Below are 20,868 nucleotides of genomic sequence, written 5' to 3'. Positions count from 1 at the left end.
TGAAGGCTCTCTGAGCAGCTCCCACTGATCCTGTTATGTTTGTTATTTGTCTTGATGTGTCTGTTGGTGTTACACATGGAGCTGCTGTGATGAAAGTCACATGTCAGTCTTGATCTGACCATTAAAGTATTAACCGTATTGGTTATCATATGCACCTGAACTCAACCCCCCCCCCCCCCCCCCTCTCTCCACCTCTCCTCCAGTCTACCCTGATGGGAGGGTCTGTATCTCCATCCTTCACGCTCCAGGAGACGATCCAATGGGATACGAGAGCAGCGCAGAGAGGTGGAGTCCAGTGCAGAGCGTGGAGAAGATCCTGCTGTCTGTGGTCAGCATGCTGGCAGGTACATTACACTGCTATAACACTGCTGTTACACTGCTGTTACACTGCTGTTACACTGCTGTTACACTGCTGTTACAGTGCTGTAACACTGCTGTTACAGTGCTGTTACAGTGCTGTTACAGTGCTGTTACAGTGCTGTTACACTGCTGTTACACTACTGTTACAGTGCTGTTACACTGCTGTTACAGTGCTATAACACTGCTTTTACAGTGCTGTTACAGTGCTGTTACACTGCTGTTACAGTGCTATAACACTGCTGTTACAGTGCTGTTACACTACTACAGTGCTGTTACACTGCTGTTACAGTGCTATAACACTGCTTTTACAGTGCTGTTACAGTGCTGTTACACTGCTGTTACAGTGCTATAACACTGCTTTTACAGTGCTGTTACAGTGCTGTTACACTGCTGTTACAGTGCTATAACACTGCTGTTACAGTGCTGTTACAGTGCTGTTACACTGCTGTTACAGTGCTATAACACTGCTTTTACAGTGCTGTTACAGTGCTGTTACACTGCTGTTACAGTGCTATAACACTGCTGTTACACTGCTGTTACACTGCTGTTACACTGCTGTTACAGTGCTGTTACAGTGCTGTTACACTGCTGTTACAGTGCTATAACACTGCTTTTACAGTGCTGTTACACTGCTGTTACAGTGCTATAACACTGCTGTTACACTGCTGTTACAGTGCTATAACACTGCTGTTACAGTGCTGTTACAGTGCTATAACACTGCTGTTACAGTGCTGTTACAGTGCTGTTACAGTGCTGTTACAGTGCTGTTACAGGAGTTATTACAATTTCATAAAGACTCACTCTAATGTCCTCCCTTGTCACCTCCCTCGTCTCCTCCCTTGTTCCCTTGTCTCTTCCCTCATCTCTTCCCTCGTCTCCTCCCTTGTCTCCTCCCTTATTCCCTTGTCTCTTCTCTCGTCTCCTCGCTTGTTCCCTCGTCTCCTCCCTCGTCTCCTCCCTTGTTCCCTCGTCTCCTCCCTCGTCTCCTCCCTTGTCTCCTCCCTTATTTCCTTGTCTACTGCCTCGTCTCCTCCCTTGTTCCCTCGTCTCCTCCCTCCTCTCAGAGCCGAACGATGAGAGTGGAGCGAACGTTGACGCCTCTAAGATGTGGCGTGAAGACCGGCAGCAGTTCTACAGCCTCGCTCAGAACATCGTGAGGAAGTCGCTCGGCCTGTAGAGACGACAGTGATTCAGAAACACCTGACCACCTTGACACCTGGACGCCTGGACACCTGACCACCTTGACACCTGGACACCTGAGACCTTGACACCTGACCACCTGGACACCTGACACCTGACCACCTGACCACCTGGACACCTGACACCTGACACCTGAGACCTTGACACCTGACCACCTGGACACCTGACACCTGACCACCTGACCACCTGGACACCTGAAACCTGACCACCTGGACACCTGACACCTGACACCTGACCACCTGGTCACCGGACACCTGACCACCTGGACACCTGACACCTGGACACCTGACCACCTGGACACCTGACCACCTGGACACCTGACCACCTGGACACCTGACCACCTGGACACCTGACCACCTGGACACCTGACCACCTGGACACCTGACACCTGGACACCTGACACCTGGACACCTGAAACCTGGACACCTGACACCTGGACACGGACTGATCAATGAACTGATGTCTGGATCAACACAATCCAAAATCTACTAAAAGTCAACAGGAGAGAAACTCGTCACCTGTGGAGCAGCGAGACTATTATTATCCTCATTAATATGATACACAAAGCATGCAGGCGTTGAAACACAGGAGGACAATCTACACATTCTCAAAACACATTTAAATAAAAACAATATGTCGATTACAAATATAACCCTGAAATATAAACACACGGTTAAATACATCCTGTGACAACAAATAGTTTGTTTCCAAAGTGGAATCGCTGAGGACGGATTCAACTCTGATTATTTAAATCCATAATATATACATTAAAAATGATCCTTCACATGTTTATCTTCCACTTTGTTCTTTTAGGTTATAGAAACACACATTTTGGGCTTCAGAGTGAAACATGCCGTTAATGAGAGGATGATAAGAATCTAAAGTCATGAACAGAAACACTTCTACCTTCCTCCCGTTGTTAAAGGTTTCACTGCGAGAGGATATTAATGTTTCTGCTGCGTTGAACTTTAATCTGTTTTGTTCGGACGCTCTGATTCGTCTCAGAGCTCCACCTTTCTCTCAGACTTTACGCACTTTATCTGAAGGATCGTCTCCGTCGTCGATATATTTTTAAAGAAATGAAGCTGGAAGTTTAGAGTTTCTGACGGGAGGATGGAAAGTTTTATTTTGATGTGTTGATTTGAAAGAAAAATAAACAGAGGGGAAAATGTCGGACGTGTGGTTTCTATGTTGTGTTGGGGTCTCCCGTCTCAAGTTCAATTCTATAATCACTACGCTGTGTTTGTTTATCGGAACAAGGCTTCGTGATATCCTCCACAACAGCTTTATAAACACTACAACACTGATTTGATCCAAGTCTCAAGGTGTATCATTTGTTGTTGGGGTCTGGGGTCAGCAGAATTCTTTTGGGTGACACATTTTGCCCAATCAAGATTCGTCTTTGACTTTAGACAACCCTCCCCCACTCCCTTTATCCACTGTAACAATAATTTTTGCACCTGGTAAATTCATTGGAGAGGTTTGGTCTCTTCTGATGAATATCTCTAGAAGGTGAATTCATTGGAGAGGTTTGGTCTCTACTGATGAATATCTCTAGAAGGTGAATTCATTGGAGAGGTTTGGTCTCTACTGATGAATATCTCTAGAAGGTGAATTCATTGGAGAGGTTTGGTCTCTACTGATGAATATCTCTAGAAGGTGAATTCATTGGAGAGGTTTGGTCTCTACTGATGAATATCTCTAGAAGGTGAATTCATTGGAGAGGTTTGGTCTCTACTGACGAATATCTAGAAGGTGAATTCATTGGAGAGGTTTGGTCTCTACTGATGAATATCTCTAGAAGGTGAATTCATTGGAGAGGTTTGGTCTCTACTGATGAATATCTCTAGAAGGTGAATTCATTGGAGAGGTTTGGTCTCTACTGATGAATATCTAGAAGGTGAATTCATTGGAGAGGTTTGGTCTCTACTGATGAATATCTAGAAGGTGAACTCATTGGAGAGGTTTGGTCTCTACTGATGAATATCTCTAGAAGGTGAATTCATTGGAGAGGTTTGGTCTCTACTGATGAATATCTCTAGAAGGTGAATTCATTGGAGAGGTTTGGTCTCTACTGATGAATATCTCTAGAAGGTGAATTCATTGGAGAGGTTTGGTCTCTACTGATGAATATCTCTAGAAGGTGAACTCATTTGGAGAGGTTTGGTCTCTACTGATGAATATCTCTAGAAGGTGAATTCATTGGAGAGGTTTGGTCTCTACTGATGAATATCTCTAGAAGGTGAACTCATTGGAGAGGTTTGGTCTCTACTGATGAATATCTCTAGAAGGTGAACTCATTGGAGAGGTTTGGTCTCTACTGATGAATATCTCTAGAAGGTGAACTCATTGGAGAGGTTTGGTCTCTACTGATGAATATCTAGAAGGTGAACTCATTGGAGAGGTTTGGTCTCTACTGATGAATATCTCTAGAAGGTGAATTCATTGGAGAGGTTTGGTCTCTACTGATGAATATCTAGAAGGTGAATTCATTGGAGAGGTTTGGTCTCTACTGATGAATATCTAGAAGGTGAACTCATTTGGAGAGGTTTGGTCTCTACTGATGAATATCTCTAGAAGGTGAATTCATTGGAGAGGTTTGGTCTCTACTGATGAATATCTCTAGAAGGTGAATTCATTGGAGAGGTTTGGTCTCTACTGATGAATATCTCTAGAAGGTGAATTCATTGGAGAGGTTTGGTCTCTACTGATGAATATCTCTAGAAGGTGAACTCATTGGAGAGGTTTGGTCTCTACTGATGAATATCTCTAGAAGGTGAACTCATTGGAGAGGTTTGGTCTCTACTGATGAATATCTCTAGAAGGTGAACTCATTGGAGAGGTTTGGTCTCTACTGATGAATATCTAGAAGGTGAACTCATTGGAGAGGTTTGGTCTCTACTGATGAATATCTAGAAGGTGAATTCATTGGAGAGGTTTGGTCTCTACTGATGAATATCTCTAGAAGGTGAATTCATTGGAGAGGTTTGGTCTCTACTGATGAATATCTCTAGAAGGTGAATTCATTGGAGAGGTTTGGTCTCTACTGATGAATATCTAGAAGGTGAATTCATTGGAGAGGTTTGGTCTCTACTGATGAATATCTCTAGAAGGTGAATTCATTGGAGAGGTTTGGTCTCTACTGATGAATATCTCTAGAATGTGAATTCATTGGAGAGGTTTGGTCTCTACTGATGAATATCTCTAGAAGGTGAATTCATTGGAGAGGTTTGGTCTCTACTCATGAATATCTCTAGAAGGTGAACTCATTGGAGAGGTTTGGTCTCTACTGATGAATATCTAGAAGGTGAACTCATTGGAGAGGTTTGGTCTCTACTGATGAATATCTCTAGAAGGTGAATTCATTGGAGAGGTTTGGTCTCTACTGATGAATATCTCTAGAAGGTGAACTCATTGGAGAGGTTTGGTCTCTACTGATGAATATCTCTAGAAGGTGAATTCATTGGAGAGGTTTGGTCTCTACTGATGAATATCTAGAAGGTGAATTCATTGGAGAGGTTTGGTCTCTACTGATGAATATCTCTAGAAGGTGAACTCATTGGAGAGGTTTGGTCTCTACTGATGAATATCTAGAAGGTGAATTCATTGGAGAGGTTTGGTCTCTACTGATGAATATCTCTAGAAGGTGAATTCATTGGAGAGGTTTGGTCTCTACTGATGAATATCTCTAGAAGGTGAACTCATTGGAGAGGTTTGGTCTCTACTGATGAATATCTCTAGAAGGTGAACTCATTGGAGAGGTTTGGTCTCTACTGATGAATATCTCTAGAAGGTGAATTTATTGGAGAGGTTTGGTCTCTACTCATGAATATCTCTAGAAGGTGAATTCATTGGAGAGGTTTGGTCTCTACTGATGAATATCTCTAGAAGGTGAATTCATTGGAGAGGTTTGGTCTCTACTGATGAATATCTCTAGAAGGTGAATTCATTGGAGAGGTTTGGTCTCTACTGATGAATATCTCTAGAAGGTGAATTCATTGGAGAGGTTTGGTCTCTACTGATGAATATCTCTAGAAGGTGAATTCATTGGAGAGGTTTGGTCTCTACTGATGAATATCTCTAGAAGGTGAACTCATTGGAGAGGTTTGGTCTCTACTGATGAATATCTAGAAGGTGAATTCATTGGAGAGGTTTGGTCTCTACTGATGAATATCTCTAGAAGGGGAATTCATTGGAGAGGTTTGGTCTCTACTGATGAATATCTCTAGAAGGTGAACTCATTGGAGAGGTTTGGTCTCTACTGATGAATATCTAGAAGGTGAACTCATTGGAGAGGTTTGGTCTCTACTGATGAATATCTCTAGAAGGTGAACTCATTGGAGAGGTTTGGTCTCTACTGATGAATATCTCTAGAAGGTGAACTCATTGGAGAGGTTTGGTCTCTACTGATGAATATCTAGAAGGTGAATTCATTGGAGAGGTTTGGTCTCTACTGATGAATATCTCTAGAAGGTGAACTCATTGGAGAGGTTTGGTCTCTACTGATGAATATCTAGAAGGTGAATTCATTGGAGAGGTTTGGTCTCTACTGATGAATATCTCTAGAAGGTGAACTCATTGGAGAGGTTTGGTCTCTACTGATGAATATCTCTAGAAGGTGAACTCATTGGAGAGGTTTGGTCTCTACTGATGAATATCTCTAGAAGGTGAACTCATTGGAGAGGTTTGGTCTCTACTGATGAATATCTAGAAGGTGAACTCATTGGAGAGGTTTGGTCTCTACTGATGAATATCTCTAGAAGGTGAATTCATTGGAGAGGTTTGGTCTCTACTGATGAATATCTCTAGAAGGTGAATTCATTGGAGAGGTTTGGTCTCTACTGATGAATATCTAGAAGGTGAATTCATTGGAGAGGTTTGGTCTCTACTGATGAATATCTAGAAGGTGAACTCATTGGAGAGGTTTGGTCTCTACTGATGAATATCTCTAGAAGGTGAATTCATTGGAGAGGTTTGGTCTCTACTGATGAATATCTCTAGAAGGTGAATTCATTGGAGAGGTTTGGTCTCTACTGATGAATATCTAGAAGGTGAACTCATTGGAGAGGTTTGGTCTCTACTGATGAATATCTCTAGAAGGTGAACTCATTGGAGAGGTTTGGTCTCTACTGATGAATATCTCTAGAAGGTGAATTCATTGGAGAGGTTTGGTCTCTACTGATGAATATCTCTAGAAGGTGAATTCATTGGAGAGGTTTGGTCTCTACTGATGAATATCTCTAGAAGGTGAACTCATTGGAGAGGTTTGGTCTCTACTGATGAATATCTCTAGAAGGTGAACTCATTGGAGAGGTTTGGTCTCTACTGATGAATATCTAGAAGGTGAATTCATTGGAGAGGTTTGGTCTCTACTGATGAATATCTAGAAGGTGAATTCATTGGAGAGGTTTGGTCTCTACTGATGAATATCTAGAAGGTGAATTCATTGGAGAGGTTTGGTCTCTACTGATGAATATCTCTAGAAGGTGAATTCATTGGAGAGGTTTGGTCTCTACTGATGAATATCTCTAGAAGGTGAATTCATTGGAGAGGTTTGGTCTCTACTGATGAATATCTAGAAGGTGAACTCATTGGAGAGGTTTGGTCTCTACTGATGAATATCTCTAGAAGGTGAACTCATTGGAGAGGTTTGGTCTCTACTGATGAATATCTAGAAGGTGAATTCATTGGAGAGGTTTGGTCTCTACTGATGAATATCTAGAAGGTGAATTCATTGGAGAGGTTTGGTCTCTACTGATGAATATCTCTAGAAGGTGAATTCATTGGAGAGGTTTGGTCTCTACTGATGAATATCTCTAGAAGGTGAACTCATTGGAGAGGTTTGGTCTCTACTGATGAATATCTCTAGAAGGTGAATTCATTGGAGAGGTTTGGTCTCTACTGATGAATATCTCTAGAAGGTGAACTCATTGGAGAGGTTTGGTCTCTACTGATGAATATCTCTAGAAGGTGAATTCATTGGAGAGGTTTGGTCTCTACTGATGAATATCTAGAAGGTGAACTCATTGGAGAGGTTTGGTCTCTACTGATGAATATCTCTAGAAGGTGAACTCATTGGAGAGGTTTGGTCTCTGCTGATGAATATCTCTAGAAGGTGAATTCATTGGAGAGGTTTGGTCTCTACTGATGAATATCTCTAGAAGGTGAACTCATTGGAGAGGTTTGGTCTCTACTGATGAATATCTCTAGAAGGTGAATTCATTGGAGAGGTTTGGTCTCTACTGATGAATATCTAGAAGGTGAACTCATTGGAGAGGTTTGGTCTCTACTAATGAATATCTAGAAGGTGAATTCATTGGAGAGGTTTGGTCTCTACTGATGAATATCTCTAGAAGGTGAACTCATTGGAGAGGTTTGGTCTCTACTGATGAATATCTCTAGAAGGTGAATTCATTGGAGAGGTTTGGTCTCTACTGATGAATATCTAGAAGGTGAATTCATTGGAGAGGTTTGGTCTCTACTGATGAATATCTCTAGAAGGTGAACTCATTGGAGAGGTTTGGTCTCTACTGATGAATATCTCTAGAAGGTGAATTCATTGGAGAGGTTTGGTCTCTACTGATGAATATCTAGAAGGTGAATTCATTGGAGAGGTTTGGTCTCTACTGATGAATATCTAGAAGGTGAACTCATTGGAGAGGTTTGGTCTCTACTAATGAATATCTAGAAGGTGAATTCATTGGAGAGGTTTGGTCTCTACTGATGAATATCTAGAAGGTGAATTCATTGGAGAGGTTTGGTCTCTACTGATGAATATCTCTAGAAGGTGAACTCATTGGAGAGGTTTGGTCTCTACTGATGAATATCTAGAAGGTGAATTCATTGGAGAGGTTTGGTCTCTACTGATGAATATCTCTAGAAGGTGAACTCATTGGAGAGGTTTGGTCTCTACTGATGAGCTGATATCAAATGTAAATCATGGAAAACTGTTGAATGAATGGTTTCATTGATCTACAGAAAACACCTTTTACTCCCAAAAGGATTTAATACATGCTTTACATTAAAAAAACCTGTAGGAGCACTGTGGGATAACAGAGCTGAGGGCAGACTCACCTGAGGGCAGACTCACCTGAGAGCAGGCTCACCTGAGAGTTTACCTGCTCAGGTGAGTCTGTCTCTCTGAGTGTTTACCTGCTCAGGTGAGTCTGTCTCTCTGAGTGTTTACCTGCTCAGGTGAGTCTGTCTCTCTGAGTGTTTACCTGCTCAGGTGAGTCTGTCTCTCTGAGTGTTTACCTGCTCAGGTGACGTGTGTGTGATTACAGCAGCTCCGTGTCTCGACCTGCCTCTACAATAACACACACCATCAAAGAAGAAACCTCCATCACTTACTGACAGAGTGTGTGTGCTCAGACGGGCCATTAGTGAGACCTGAGTGTGTTTACACAGGTACTGTTATTAGTGTGTGTGTGTGTGTGTGTGTGTGTGTGATGTGCCTGTGTGTGTGTGTGATGTGCCTGTGTGTGTGTGTGATGTGCCTGTGTGTGTGTGTGATGTGCCTGTGTGTGTGTGTGTGTGTGTGTGTGTGTGTGTGTGTGTGTGTGTGTGTGTACATACACAGAGGGCCTAGACTCAGGTTTGTCTTTGACTTTGTCAGTAAAGATTCTACAAATATCAAAGAGTCACATTCAGACCAAACTAATATTTTGTGTGAACGAGCCGTTGAGATTCTGTTTGGAGGTGAAGTGTGTGCGCGTGTGTTTTTGGAAATTGATATGTCGTTGTTTTTACATGTGTCTTTTGTACGGGTTTTTATCACTGATCACTGACAGCTAAATGATTTATCTTAAAGACTTCTCTAATCAGATCTCTCACACACACACACACCAGGTTCAGGTTTAACCGGGGATCATTTGAGATCATTTCAGTTTGAGTTTCTGTCACATCCAGCTTCTCCTGTCTGAGTAAACACTCACTGAGGAGGCTTCATCTCAGACGCTATCAACAACATCACCACAATTCAAACGTGTGTGTGTGTGTGTGTGGGGGGATTTCCTCTCCACTGCTCATCAGCACCTGAGGGCGTCTCTTCTGTTTTCTCTCAGCTGTTCGTCAGATGTTTTCTGACGCATCATTAAATAAATCAGAGAAAGGAAACAAACACATCTTTCTTCATTTATCAAAAGTACGCCATCATGAGGATCATAAAGGGATGGATATTTGTTTTACTATCTAAACGTGTTGTTCTACACACGGTTGATCATATAGATATAGTCCTGAGAATACTATTGGTGTCATATTAACCTAATACAAATAACAAAACATATTTATATTAAAGTGGTTTTACTTTGGTCGTCTCCATCTTGATTTTTGAGGATGAACCATAGCCATATTTTATCAACTGCATATTTATATACCATTATACATTCACTTTTGCACAAATGTGTTCCTTTATTTATACTTCTATAAACTATAAATGTTGTTATACTTTTATATAAGATATATTGATCTATTATTATGTACATCTTTACATATATTTAAAAAAATCTTTCATATTTTTAAAGCTCATTTTTTCCCTCCGCCCCCTCTCTCTCTGCTGCTCCTCCCACTGTTTTATATGTAAATGAGGGCGAGCGAGCGACTCACCTGCAGGTAAACTCACCTGAACGCAATTCTGAATACACACACACACACACACACACACTTCTGACGGTTTACACTCTTTGAAGATTTCCATCTGAAGCTTTTCAAACACGCTGTGTGTGTGTGTGTGTGTGTGTGTGTGTGTGTGTGTGTGTGTGTGTGTGTGTGTGTGTGTGTGTGTGTGTGTGTGTGTGTGTGTGTGTGTGTGTGTGTGTTCCCTGAGAGGACGGACGGACAGGTGGACTGCAGATGATGGAAAACCAACGAGAGGATTTTAGGAAGTTCACTCTCTTTAACTTTACCTGGATTTCCATCATGAGGACGTTTTGAAACTGAAGCTCACCTGGATTACAGATTAAAGCTCTGAAGGGGAAACACCACAGGTGGAATCTTTGGTAAAAATGTTGCTTTTCATTTAAAAAAAAAACTTCTGTGAGGAGTTAGATTGAAGATTGGACCACGATGTGAGAAAGTGGAGACCCAGGACCGATGACTGAGGGACTGAGACTCATAAAAGAGGATTAAAGACACTTTGGACCTTTCTGAAGACTGGATTCCTCTCAGGTTTGATTTCTCCTTTCTGAACCTTATATGCTTATACAGTCACATGACAGGCTGTGTCCGTGTGTAAACAGTGTCTTATGGATGTAATGTAGAAAAAAGCAATCAATACATTTTCCTAAATATTGATATGTGCTGGGACGGAGCGCTTGGTGAGGTTCAGGATTATAAAGCTGAACAACTGTCTCTGTTGTTGGAAACTTAAAGGTTTAATGGTATTATTTTAACAATGTGATCACACTTTCTTTTTTTGGTCAATTTATTTTAGTCGATAATTTTTTGGTAAACATTTTCTTTTTAGTCAACAATTCTTTAGTTAACTTTCTTTTTGTCAACTTTGAGACATGTAAGGTGATGAAGCCGCTGCTCCTGTTACCCGGGCGTCCTTGCGCCCGCAAACCAAAATGCAGATTTTCCCCATAAAATGTTAAAGTGATGCCAGAAAACAATATTTCTGTTCGTCAAAAACTGTATAATTCCTCCAGAAATATGAGTATCAAACCGAGCGTCAGATGGCAGAGACAACTTTGTTTTTACGGAGCTCCGACGTCATTTTGTTGTTTACGTCCGCGGAGACATCTTGTTTACGTCATGTTGTTGTTGATATATCTTATAAACAACATCAGAAACACAGTACTCATACTATAACTTTATAGAAACACCCCTGATAGCATATTATTTTGCACGCCATAATATCAGTGAGCTACTTTTTGTCATGCTATTTTATTTCTATTAAGTTATTTGTAGTCTTTTAATTTGTATTCTACAAATGCCACACATGTCTTTTAATGCTGCTGGAATGCAAACATTTCCCAAATAGGGATCAACAAATATCTCAGTTTTACGATTAGAATAACTCATGAGGATGGTTTTTCATTGACGTTCTGTTTTCAACACAGACGTTTGAACACCGAAGAAGAAGATTGGAGGCTCTGATTGGCCGGTTGAAGATGATGGCGGGGAGCGACTGAGGGGAATTGAACCGACGTCTCTTGGCGGGATGTTGGCGCTCCGCTGCCTGTTGCTCAGCCTGATGTTGCTCATCAACTCGGTTCAGAGCTGGAGAGCCTGCACAGGTACCAGAGAAACATAGAGAAATACGGAGAAACACGGAGAAACATGGAGAAACATGAAACACATAGATAAACACAGAGAAACACGGAGAAACACAAAACACAGACGGAGAAACATAGAGCAACACGAAACACAGAGAAACACGGAGAAACACGAAACACGGAGAAAGACAGAGAAACACGGAGAGAAACACGAAACACAGAGAAACATAGAGAAACACGGAGAAACACAGAGAAACATAGAGAAACACGAAACACAGAGAAAGACAGAGAAACACGGAGAAACATGAAACACAGAGAAACAGAGAGAAACAGAGAGAAACACGGAGAAACACAGAGACACATAGATAAACACAGAGAAACACGGAGAAACATAGAGCAACACGAAACACAGAGAAACACGGAGAAACACGAAACACGGAGAAACACAAAACACAGAGAAAGACAGAGAAACACGGAGAGAAACACGAAACACAGAGAAACATAGAGAAACATAGAGAAACATAGAGAAACACGGAGAAACATAGAGAAACACGGAGAAACATAGAGAAACACGGAGAAACATAGAGAAACACGAAACACAGAGAAAGACAGAGAAACACGGAGAAACATGAAACACAGAGAAACAGAGAGAAACAGAGAGAAACAAGGAGAAACACGAAACACAGAGAAACACGGAGAAACACAGAGAAACACGAAACACAGAGAAACATAGAGAAACAAAGAGAAACATGGAGAAACACAGAGACACATAGATAAACACAGAGAAACACGGAGAAACACAAAACACAGAGAAAGACAGAGAAACACGGAGAGAAACACAGAGAAACACGAAACACAGAGAAACATAGAGAAACACGGAGAAACACGAAACACAGAGAAAGACAGAGAAACACAGAGAAACACAGAGAAACATAGAGAAACACGAAACACAGAGAAACACAAAACACAGAGAAAAAAGAAATACAGAGAAACACGGAGACACAGAGAAACACGAAACACAGAGAAAAAAGAAACACAGAGAAACACGGAGACACATAGAGAAACACAGAGAAACACGGAGACACATAGAGAAACACGGAGAAAAAAGAAACACAGAGAAACACAGAGAAACACATGAGAAACACAGAGAAACACAGAGAAACACAGAGACACATAGAGAAACATGGAGAGAAACATGGAGAAACATAAAGAGAAACACGGAGAAACATGGAGAGAAACACGGAGAAACATGGAGAGAAACACGGAGAGAAACATGGAGAGAAACACGGAGAAACATGGAGAGAAACACGGAGAGAAACATGGAGAGAAACACGGAGAAACATGGAGAGAAACACGGAGAAACATGGAGAGAAACACGGAGAGAAACACGGAGAAACATAGAGAAACACGGAGAAACATAGAGAGAAACACAGAGAAACATGGAGAGAAACACGGAGAGAAACATAGAGAGAAACACGGAGAAACATAGAGAGAAACACGGAGAAACATGGAGAGAAACACAGAGAAACATGGAGAGAAACACGGAGAAACATAAAGAGAAACACGGAGAAACATAGAGAGAAACACGGAGAAACATGGAGAGAAACACAGAGAAACATGGAGAGAAACACGGAGAAACATAAAGAGAAACACGGAGAAACATGGAGAGAAACACGGAGAAACATGGAGAGAAACACGGAGAGAAACACGGAGAAACATAGAGAGAAACACGGAGAGAAACACGGAGAAACATAGAGAAACACGGAGAAACATAGAGAGAAACACGGAGAAACATAGAGAGAAACACGGAGAAACATAGAGAGAAACACAGAGAAACATGGAGAGAAACACGGAGAGAAACATAGAGAGAAACATGGAGAGAAACACGGAGAAACATGGAGAGAAACACGGAGAGAAACATAGAGAGAAACATGGAGAGAAACACGGAGAAACATGGAGAGAAACACGGAGAGAAACATAGAGAGAAACACGGAGAAACATAGAGAGAAACACGGAGAAACATAGAGAGAAACACAGAGAAACATAGAGAGAAACACAGAGAAACATGGAGAGAAACACGGAGAGAAACATAGAGAGAAACATGGAGAGAAACACAGAGAAACACGGAGAGAAACATAGAGAGAAACATGGAGAGAAACACGGAGAAACATGGAGAGAAACACGGAGAGAAACATAGAGAGAAACACGGAGAAACATAGAGAGAAACACGGAGAGAAACATGGAGAGAAACACGGAGAGAAACATAGAGAGAAACACGGAGAAACATAGAGAGAAACACAGAGAAACATGGAGAGAAACACGGAGAAACATAGAGAAACACGGAGAAACATAGAGAGAAACACGGAGAAACATGGAGAGAAACACGGAGAGAAACATAGAGAGAAACACGGAGAAACATAGAGAGAAACACGGAGAAACATGGAGAGAAACACGGAGAGAAACATAGAGAGAAACACAGAGAGAAACACAGAGAGAAACACGGAGAAACATAGAGAGAAACACGGAGAAACATAGAGAGAAACACGGAGAAACATGGAGAGAAACACGGAGAGAAACATAGAGAGAAACACAGAGAGAAACACAGAGAGAAACACGGAGAAACATAGAGAGAAACACGGAGAAACATGGAGAGAAACACGGAGAGAAACATAGAGAGAAACACAGAGAGAAACACAGAGAAACACAGAGAAACATAGAGAGAAACACGGAGAAACATGGAGAGAAACACGGAGAGAAACATAGAGAGAAACACGGAGAGAAACATAGAGAGAAACATAGAGAGAAACATAGAGAGAAACACGGAGAGAAACATAGAGAGAAACACGGAGAAACATAGAGAGAAACACAGAGAAACATAGAGAGAAACACAGAGAGAAACATAGAGAGAAACACGGAGAGAAACATAGAGAGAAACACGGAGAAACATAGAGAGAAACACAGAGAAACATAGAGAGAAACACAGAGAGAAACACGGAGAGAAACACGGAGAAACACGGAGAAACATAGAGAAACACGGAGAAACATAGAGAGAAACACGGAGAAACATAGAGAGAAACACAGAGAAACATGGAGAGAAACACGGAGAGAAACACGGAGAAACATAGAGAAACACGGAGAGAAACACGGAGAAACATAGAGAAACACGGAGAAACATAGAGAGAAACACGGAGAAACATAGAGAGAAACATAGAGAGAAACACAGAGAAACATAGAGAGAAACACAGAGAAACATGGAGAGAAACATAGAGAGAAACATAGAGAGAAACACAGAGAAACATAGAGAGAAACACAGAGAAACATAGAGAGAAACACAGAGAAACATAGAGAAACACGGAGAGAAACATAGAGAGAAACACGGAGAGAAACATAGAGAGAAACACGGAGAAACATAGAGAGAAACACAGAGAAACATAGAGAGAAACACAGAGAAACATAGAGAGAAACACGGAGAAACACGGAGAGAAACACAGAGAAACATAGAGAGAAACACAGAGAAACATAGAGAGAAACACAGAGAAACATAGAGAGAAACACGGAGAAACATAGAGAGAAACACAGAGAAACATAGAGAAACATAGAGAGAAACACAGAGAAACATAGAGAGAAACACGGAGAAACACGGAGAGAAACACAGAGAAACACGGAGAAACATAGAGAAACACAGAGAAACATAGAGAGAAACACGGAGAAACATAGAGAGAAACACAGAGAAACATAGAGAGAAACACAGAGAAACATAGAGAGAAACACGGAGAAACATAGAGAGAAACACAGAGAAACATAGAGAGAAACACGGAGAAACATGGAGAGAAACACAGAGAAACATAGAGAGAAACACAGAGAAACATGGAGAGAAACACGGAGAGAAACATAGAGAGAAACATGGAGAGAAACATAGAGAGAAACATGGAGAGAAACACGGAGAAACATGGAGAGAAACACGGAGAGAAACATAGAGAGAAACACGGAGAAACATAGAGAGAAACACAGAGAAACATGGAGAAACATAGAGAGAAACACGGAGAAACATAGAGAGAAACACAGAGAAACATAGAGAGAAACACAGAGAAACATGGAGAGAAACACGGAGAGAAACATAGAGAGAAACATGGAGAGAAACACGGAGAAACATGGAGAGAAACACGGAGAGAAACATAGAGAGAAACACGGAGAAACATAGAGAGAAACACGGAGAGAAACATAAAGAGAAACACGGAGAAACATAGAGAGAAACACAGAGAAACATGGAGAGAAACACGGAGAAACATGGAGAGAAACACGGAGAGAAACATAGAGAGAAACACGGAGAAACATAGAGAGAAACACAGAGAAACATGGAGAGAAACACGGAGAAACATAGAGAAACACGGAGAAACATAGAGAGAAACACGGAGAAACATAGAGAGAAACACGGAGAGAAACATAGAGAGAAACACGGAGAAACATAGAGAGAAACACGGAGAGAAACATAGAGAGAAACACGGAGAGAAACATAGAGAGAAACACAGAGAGAAACACAGAGAGAAACACGGAGAAACATAGAGAGAAACACGGAGAAACATGGAGAGAAACACGGAGAGAAACATAGAGAGAAACACAGAGAGAAACACAGAGAAACACGGAGAGAAACACAGAGAAACACAGAGAAACATAGAGAGAAACACGGAGAGAAACATAGAGAGAAACATAGAGAGAAACATAGAGAGAAACACGGAGAGAAACATAGAGAGAAACACGGAGAAACATAGAGAGAAACACAGAGAGAAACATAGAGAGAAACACGGAGAGAAACATAGAGAGAAACACGGAGAAACATAGAGAGAAACACAGAGAAACATAGAGAGAAACACAGAGAGAAACACGGAGAGAAACACGGAGAAACACGGAGAAACATAGAGAAACACGGAGAAACATAGAGAGAAACATAGAGAAACATAGAGAGAAACACGGAGAGAAACACGGAGAGAAACACGGAGAAACATAGAGAAACACGGAGAAACATAGAGAGAAACACGGAGAGAAACACGGAGAGAAACACGGAGAGAAACACGGAGAAACACGGAGAAACATAGAGAAACACGGAGAGAAACACGGAGAAACATAGAGAAACACAGAGAAACATAGAGAGAAACACGGAGAGAAACACGGAGAGAAACACGGAGAGAAACACGGAGAAACACGGAGAAACATAGAGAAACACGGAGAAACATAGAGAGAAACACGGAGAAACATAGAGAGAAACATAGAGAGAAACATGGAGAGAAACACGGAGAAACATAGAGAGAAACACGGAGAAACATAGAGAGAAACATAGAGAGAAACATGGAGAGAAACACAGAGAAACATAGAGAGAAACACAGAGAAACATAGAGAGAAACACAGAGAAACATGGAGAGAAACATAGAGAGAAACATAGAGAGAAACACAGAGAAACATAGAGAGAAACACAGAGAAACATGGAGAGAAACACAGAGAAACATAGAGAGAAACACAGAGAAACATAGAGAAACACGGAGAGAAACATAGAGAGAAACACGGAGAGAAACATAGAGAGAAACACAGAGAAACATAGAGAGAAACACAGAGAAACATGGAGAGAAACACAGAGAAACATAGAGAGAAACACAGAGAAACATAGAGAGAAACACAGAGAAACATAGAGAGAAACACAGAGAAACATAGAGAGAAACACAGAGAAACATAGAGAGAAACACAGAGAAACATGGAGAGAAACACAGAGAAACATAGAGAGAAACACGGAGAAACATAGAGAGAAACACAGAGAAACATAGAGAGAAACACAGAGAAACATGGAGAGAAACACAGAGAAACATGGAGAGAAACACAGAGAAACATAGAGAGAAACACGGAGAAACATAGAGAGAAACACAGAGAAACATAGAGAGAAACACAGAGAAACATGGAGAGAAACACGGAGAAACATGGAGAGAAACACAGAGAAACATGGAGAGAAACATAGAGAGAAACACGGAGAAACATAGAGAGAAACACAGAGAAACATGGAGAGAAACACGGAGAAACATGGAGAGAAACACAGAGAAACATAGAGAGAAACACAGAGAAACATAGAGAGAAACACGGAGAAACATAGAGAGAAACACGGAGAAACATGGAGAGAAACATAGAGAGAAACACGGAGAAACATAGAGAGAAACACGGAGAAACATAGAGAGAAACACAGAGAAACATAGAGAGAAACATAGAGAGAAACACGGAGAAACATAGAGAGAAACACAGAGAAACATAGAGAGAAACACAGAGAAACATGGAGAGAAACACGGAGAAACATGGAGAGAAACACAGAGAAACATAGAGAGAAACACGGAGAAACATAGAGAGAAACACGGAGAAACATAGAGAGAAACACAGAGAAACATAGAGAGAAACACGGAGAAACATAGAGAGAAACACAGAGAAACATAGAGAGAAACACAGAGAAACATAGAGAGAAACACAGAGAGAAACACGGAGAAACATAGAGAGAAACACGGAGAAACATAGAGAGAAACACAGAGAAACATAGAGAGAAACATAGAGAGAAACACAGAGAGAAACACGGAGAAACACAGAGAAACATAGAGAAACACGGAGAAACATAGAGAGAAACATAGAGAGAAACACAGAGAAACATAGAGAGAAACACGGAAAAACACAGAGAAACATAGAGAAACACGGAAAAACACAGAGAAACATAGAGAAACACGGAGAAACATAGAGAGAAACACGGAGAAACACAGAGAAACATAGAGAAACACAGAGAAACATAGAGAGAAACACGGAGAAACACAGAGAAACATAGAGAAACACGGAGAAACATAGAGAGAAACATAGAGAGAAACACAGAGAAACACAGAGAGAAACACGGAGAAACACAGAGAAACATGGAGAGAAACACAGAGAAACATAGAGAGAAACACAGAGAAACACAGAGAAACATAGAGAGAAACACGGAAAAACACGGAGAAACATAGAGAGAAACACAGAGAAACATAGAGAGAAACACGGAGAAACACAGAGAAACATGGAGAGAAACACAGAGAAACATAGAGAGAAACACAGAGAAACACAGAGAAACATAGAGAAACACGGAGAAACATAGAGAGAAACACAGAGAAACATAGAGAGAAACACGGAGAAACATAGAGAGAAACACAGAGAAACATAGAGAGAAACACGGAGAAACATAGAGAGAAACACGGAGAAACATGGAGAGAAACATAGAGAGAAACACGGAGAAACATAGAGAGAAACACGGAGAAACATAGAGAGAAACACGGAGAAACATAGAGAGAAACATAGAGAGAAACACAGAGAAACATAGAGAGAAACACGGAGAAACATAGAGAGAAACATAGAGAGAAACACAGAGAAACATAGAGAGAAACACGGAAAAACATAGAGAGAAACATAGAGAGAAACACAGAGAAACACAGAGAAACACAGAGAAACATAGAGAGAAACACAGAGAAACACAGAGAAACACAGAGAAACATAGAGAGAAACACAGAGAAACACAGAGAAACACAGAGAAACATAGAGAGAAACATAGAGAGAAACACAGAGAAACATAGAGAGAAACACAGAGAAACATAGAGAGAAACATGGAGAGAAACATGGAGAGAAACACGGAGAAACATAGAGAGAAACACAGAGAAACATAGAGAAACATAGAGAGAAACACAGAGAAACATAGAGAGAAACACAGAGAAACATAGAGAGAAACATGGAGAGAAACATAGAGAGAAACAAAGAGAAACATGGAGAGAAACACAGAGAAACATGGAGAGAAACAAAGAGAAACATGGAGAGAAACACGGAGAAACATGGAGAGAAACATAGAGAGAAACACGGAGAAACACCTTACATATCTACAGGTGTTATTATTGGCTCTAAAGAGAGGTTTACAGAGTAGAAAAAACAAATATAATTAAAACACCAATACGTCAGTTCCCCCGGGTCAGTCAGATGGAGGTGTTTAGCATAGCTTAGCACGAAGACAGGAAGCACTGGGAAACTGCTAGCCTAGCTTAGCATAACACTACAGGCTGAGGACAACTAATTTATTAGCTCAAAGACTTGAAGCAGGGGGAAACTGCTAGCCTAGCTTAGCATAACACTACAGGCTGAGGACAACTAATTTATTAGCTCAAAGACTTGAAGCAGGGGGAAACTGTTAGCCTAGCTTAGACTAACACTAAAGGCCAGGGGTAACTGCTAGCTTCACTTAGCTCAAAGATAGAGGCAGAGACAATTAGCTTCTTAGCACAAAGACTTGAAGCAGGGGAAAACGGTTAGCCTAGCTTAGCTCAAAGATAGAGGCAGAGTAAAACTAGCTTCTTCGCACAAATACTTTAATTAGGGAGAACTGCTAGCCTAGCTTAGCACAAAGAGTTGAAGCAGTAGGGAACTCTTAGCCTAGCTTAGCACAAAGAGTTGAAGCAGTAGGGAACTCTTAGCCTAGCTTAGCACAAAGAGTTGAAGCAGTAGGGAACTGCTAGCCTAGCTTAGCACAAAGAGTTGAAGCAGTAGGGAACTCTTAGCTTAACTTAGCACAAAGACTTGAAGCAGGGAGAAACTGCTAGCCTAGCTTTGTGGTAGATTCTGGTTCACATGTAAGAGCTGAGCGTCCTCAGAGTTGAATGAAGTCTCTCTGAACGGCCGGTGTTTCAGAAGTTTTTCTGCAGCTTTGTGTGGTTTTTTTAGCCTTTGAAATTTGAGCTCTGTTTCTGTGTCGTCTCCTCCCTCCATTCATCCTCCATTCATCCTCCATTCATCCTCCATTCATCCTCCATTGATCCGGCTGCAGCAACTAAACACACAGAGGGCCTTAAAGGGGAATTCCAGAAACAAACTAAACCGCAGTCAGGAGACAAAGATGAAACCCGTCTTTCACCTCGCTCACCTTTCACAGCATTCTGACTGTAGTACCTGGGCTTCACGGTTTCTAATAAGAGTTGAGCTTTTTGTTGCTGCCTTACAACGTCCTCAATAGATCATGACCCTCAAACACAACATTTTAACAATTTATAGCAACATAAAACACATATTA

At 41.2% G+C, this 20,868-nt stretch overlaps 2 protein-coding genes and 1 long non-coding RNA gene across 4 annotated transcripts in view; 2 read left to right on the top strand and 1 right to left on the bottom strand.

Moving 5' to 3' along the window:
* The window catches only part of ube2g2 (ubiquitin-conjugating enzyme E2G 2), an 18,255-nt gene extending 16,693 nt beyond the window's left edge, over window positions 1-1,562 (top strand). The window contains exons 5-6 of the mRNA XM_079667122.1: window positions 204-344; window positions 1,425-1,562. Of these exons, the coding sequence (XP_079523248.1) occupies window positions 204-344; window positions 1,425-1,537 (254 nt within the window). The 3' untranslated portion in view covers window positions 1,538-1,562. The remainder of the gene's footprint in view (window positions 1-203; window positions 345-1,424) is intronic.
* LOC307030611 lies at window positions 1,432-2,754 on the bottom strand. The gene is made up of 3 exons (XR_013805719.1): window positions 1,918-2,754; window positions 1,640-1,692; window positions 1,432-1,568 (listed from the first exon to the last, which is right to left on the bottom strand). It is a non-coding gene; the product is annotated as an uncharacterized lncRNA (long non-coding RNA).
* A 6,796-nt stretch (window positions 2,755-9,550) lies between these two features.
* LOC307030606 (thrombospondin-type laminin G domain and EAR repeat-containing protein-like) overlaps window positions 9,551-20,868 on the top strand; it is a 42,058-nt gene continuing 30,740 nt past the window's right edge. For both annotated transcript variants that reach the window (XM_079667117.1, XM_079667116.1), the window contains exons 1-2: window positions 9,551-10,725; window positions 11,622-11,798. In XM_079667117.1, coding sequence (XP_079523243.1) covers window positions 11,723-11,798 — 76 coding nt within the window. In that variant the 5' untranslated portion in view covers window positions 9,551-10,725; window positions 11,622-11,722. The remainder of the gene's footprint in view (window positions 10,726-11,621; window positions 11,799-20,868) is intronic.

This window comes from Notothenia rossii (genome assembly GCF_949606895.1).
Source record: "Notothenia rossii genome assembly, chromosome: 2".
Taxonomy (NCBI): Eukaryota; Metazoa; Chordata; class Actinopteri; order Perciformes; family Nototheniidae; genus Notothenia; species Notothenia rossii.
Note: the sequence above shows the minus strand (reverse complement) of the source record. Positions and strands in the feature narration are given on the sequence as shown.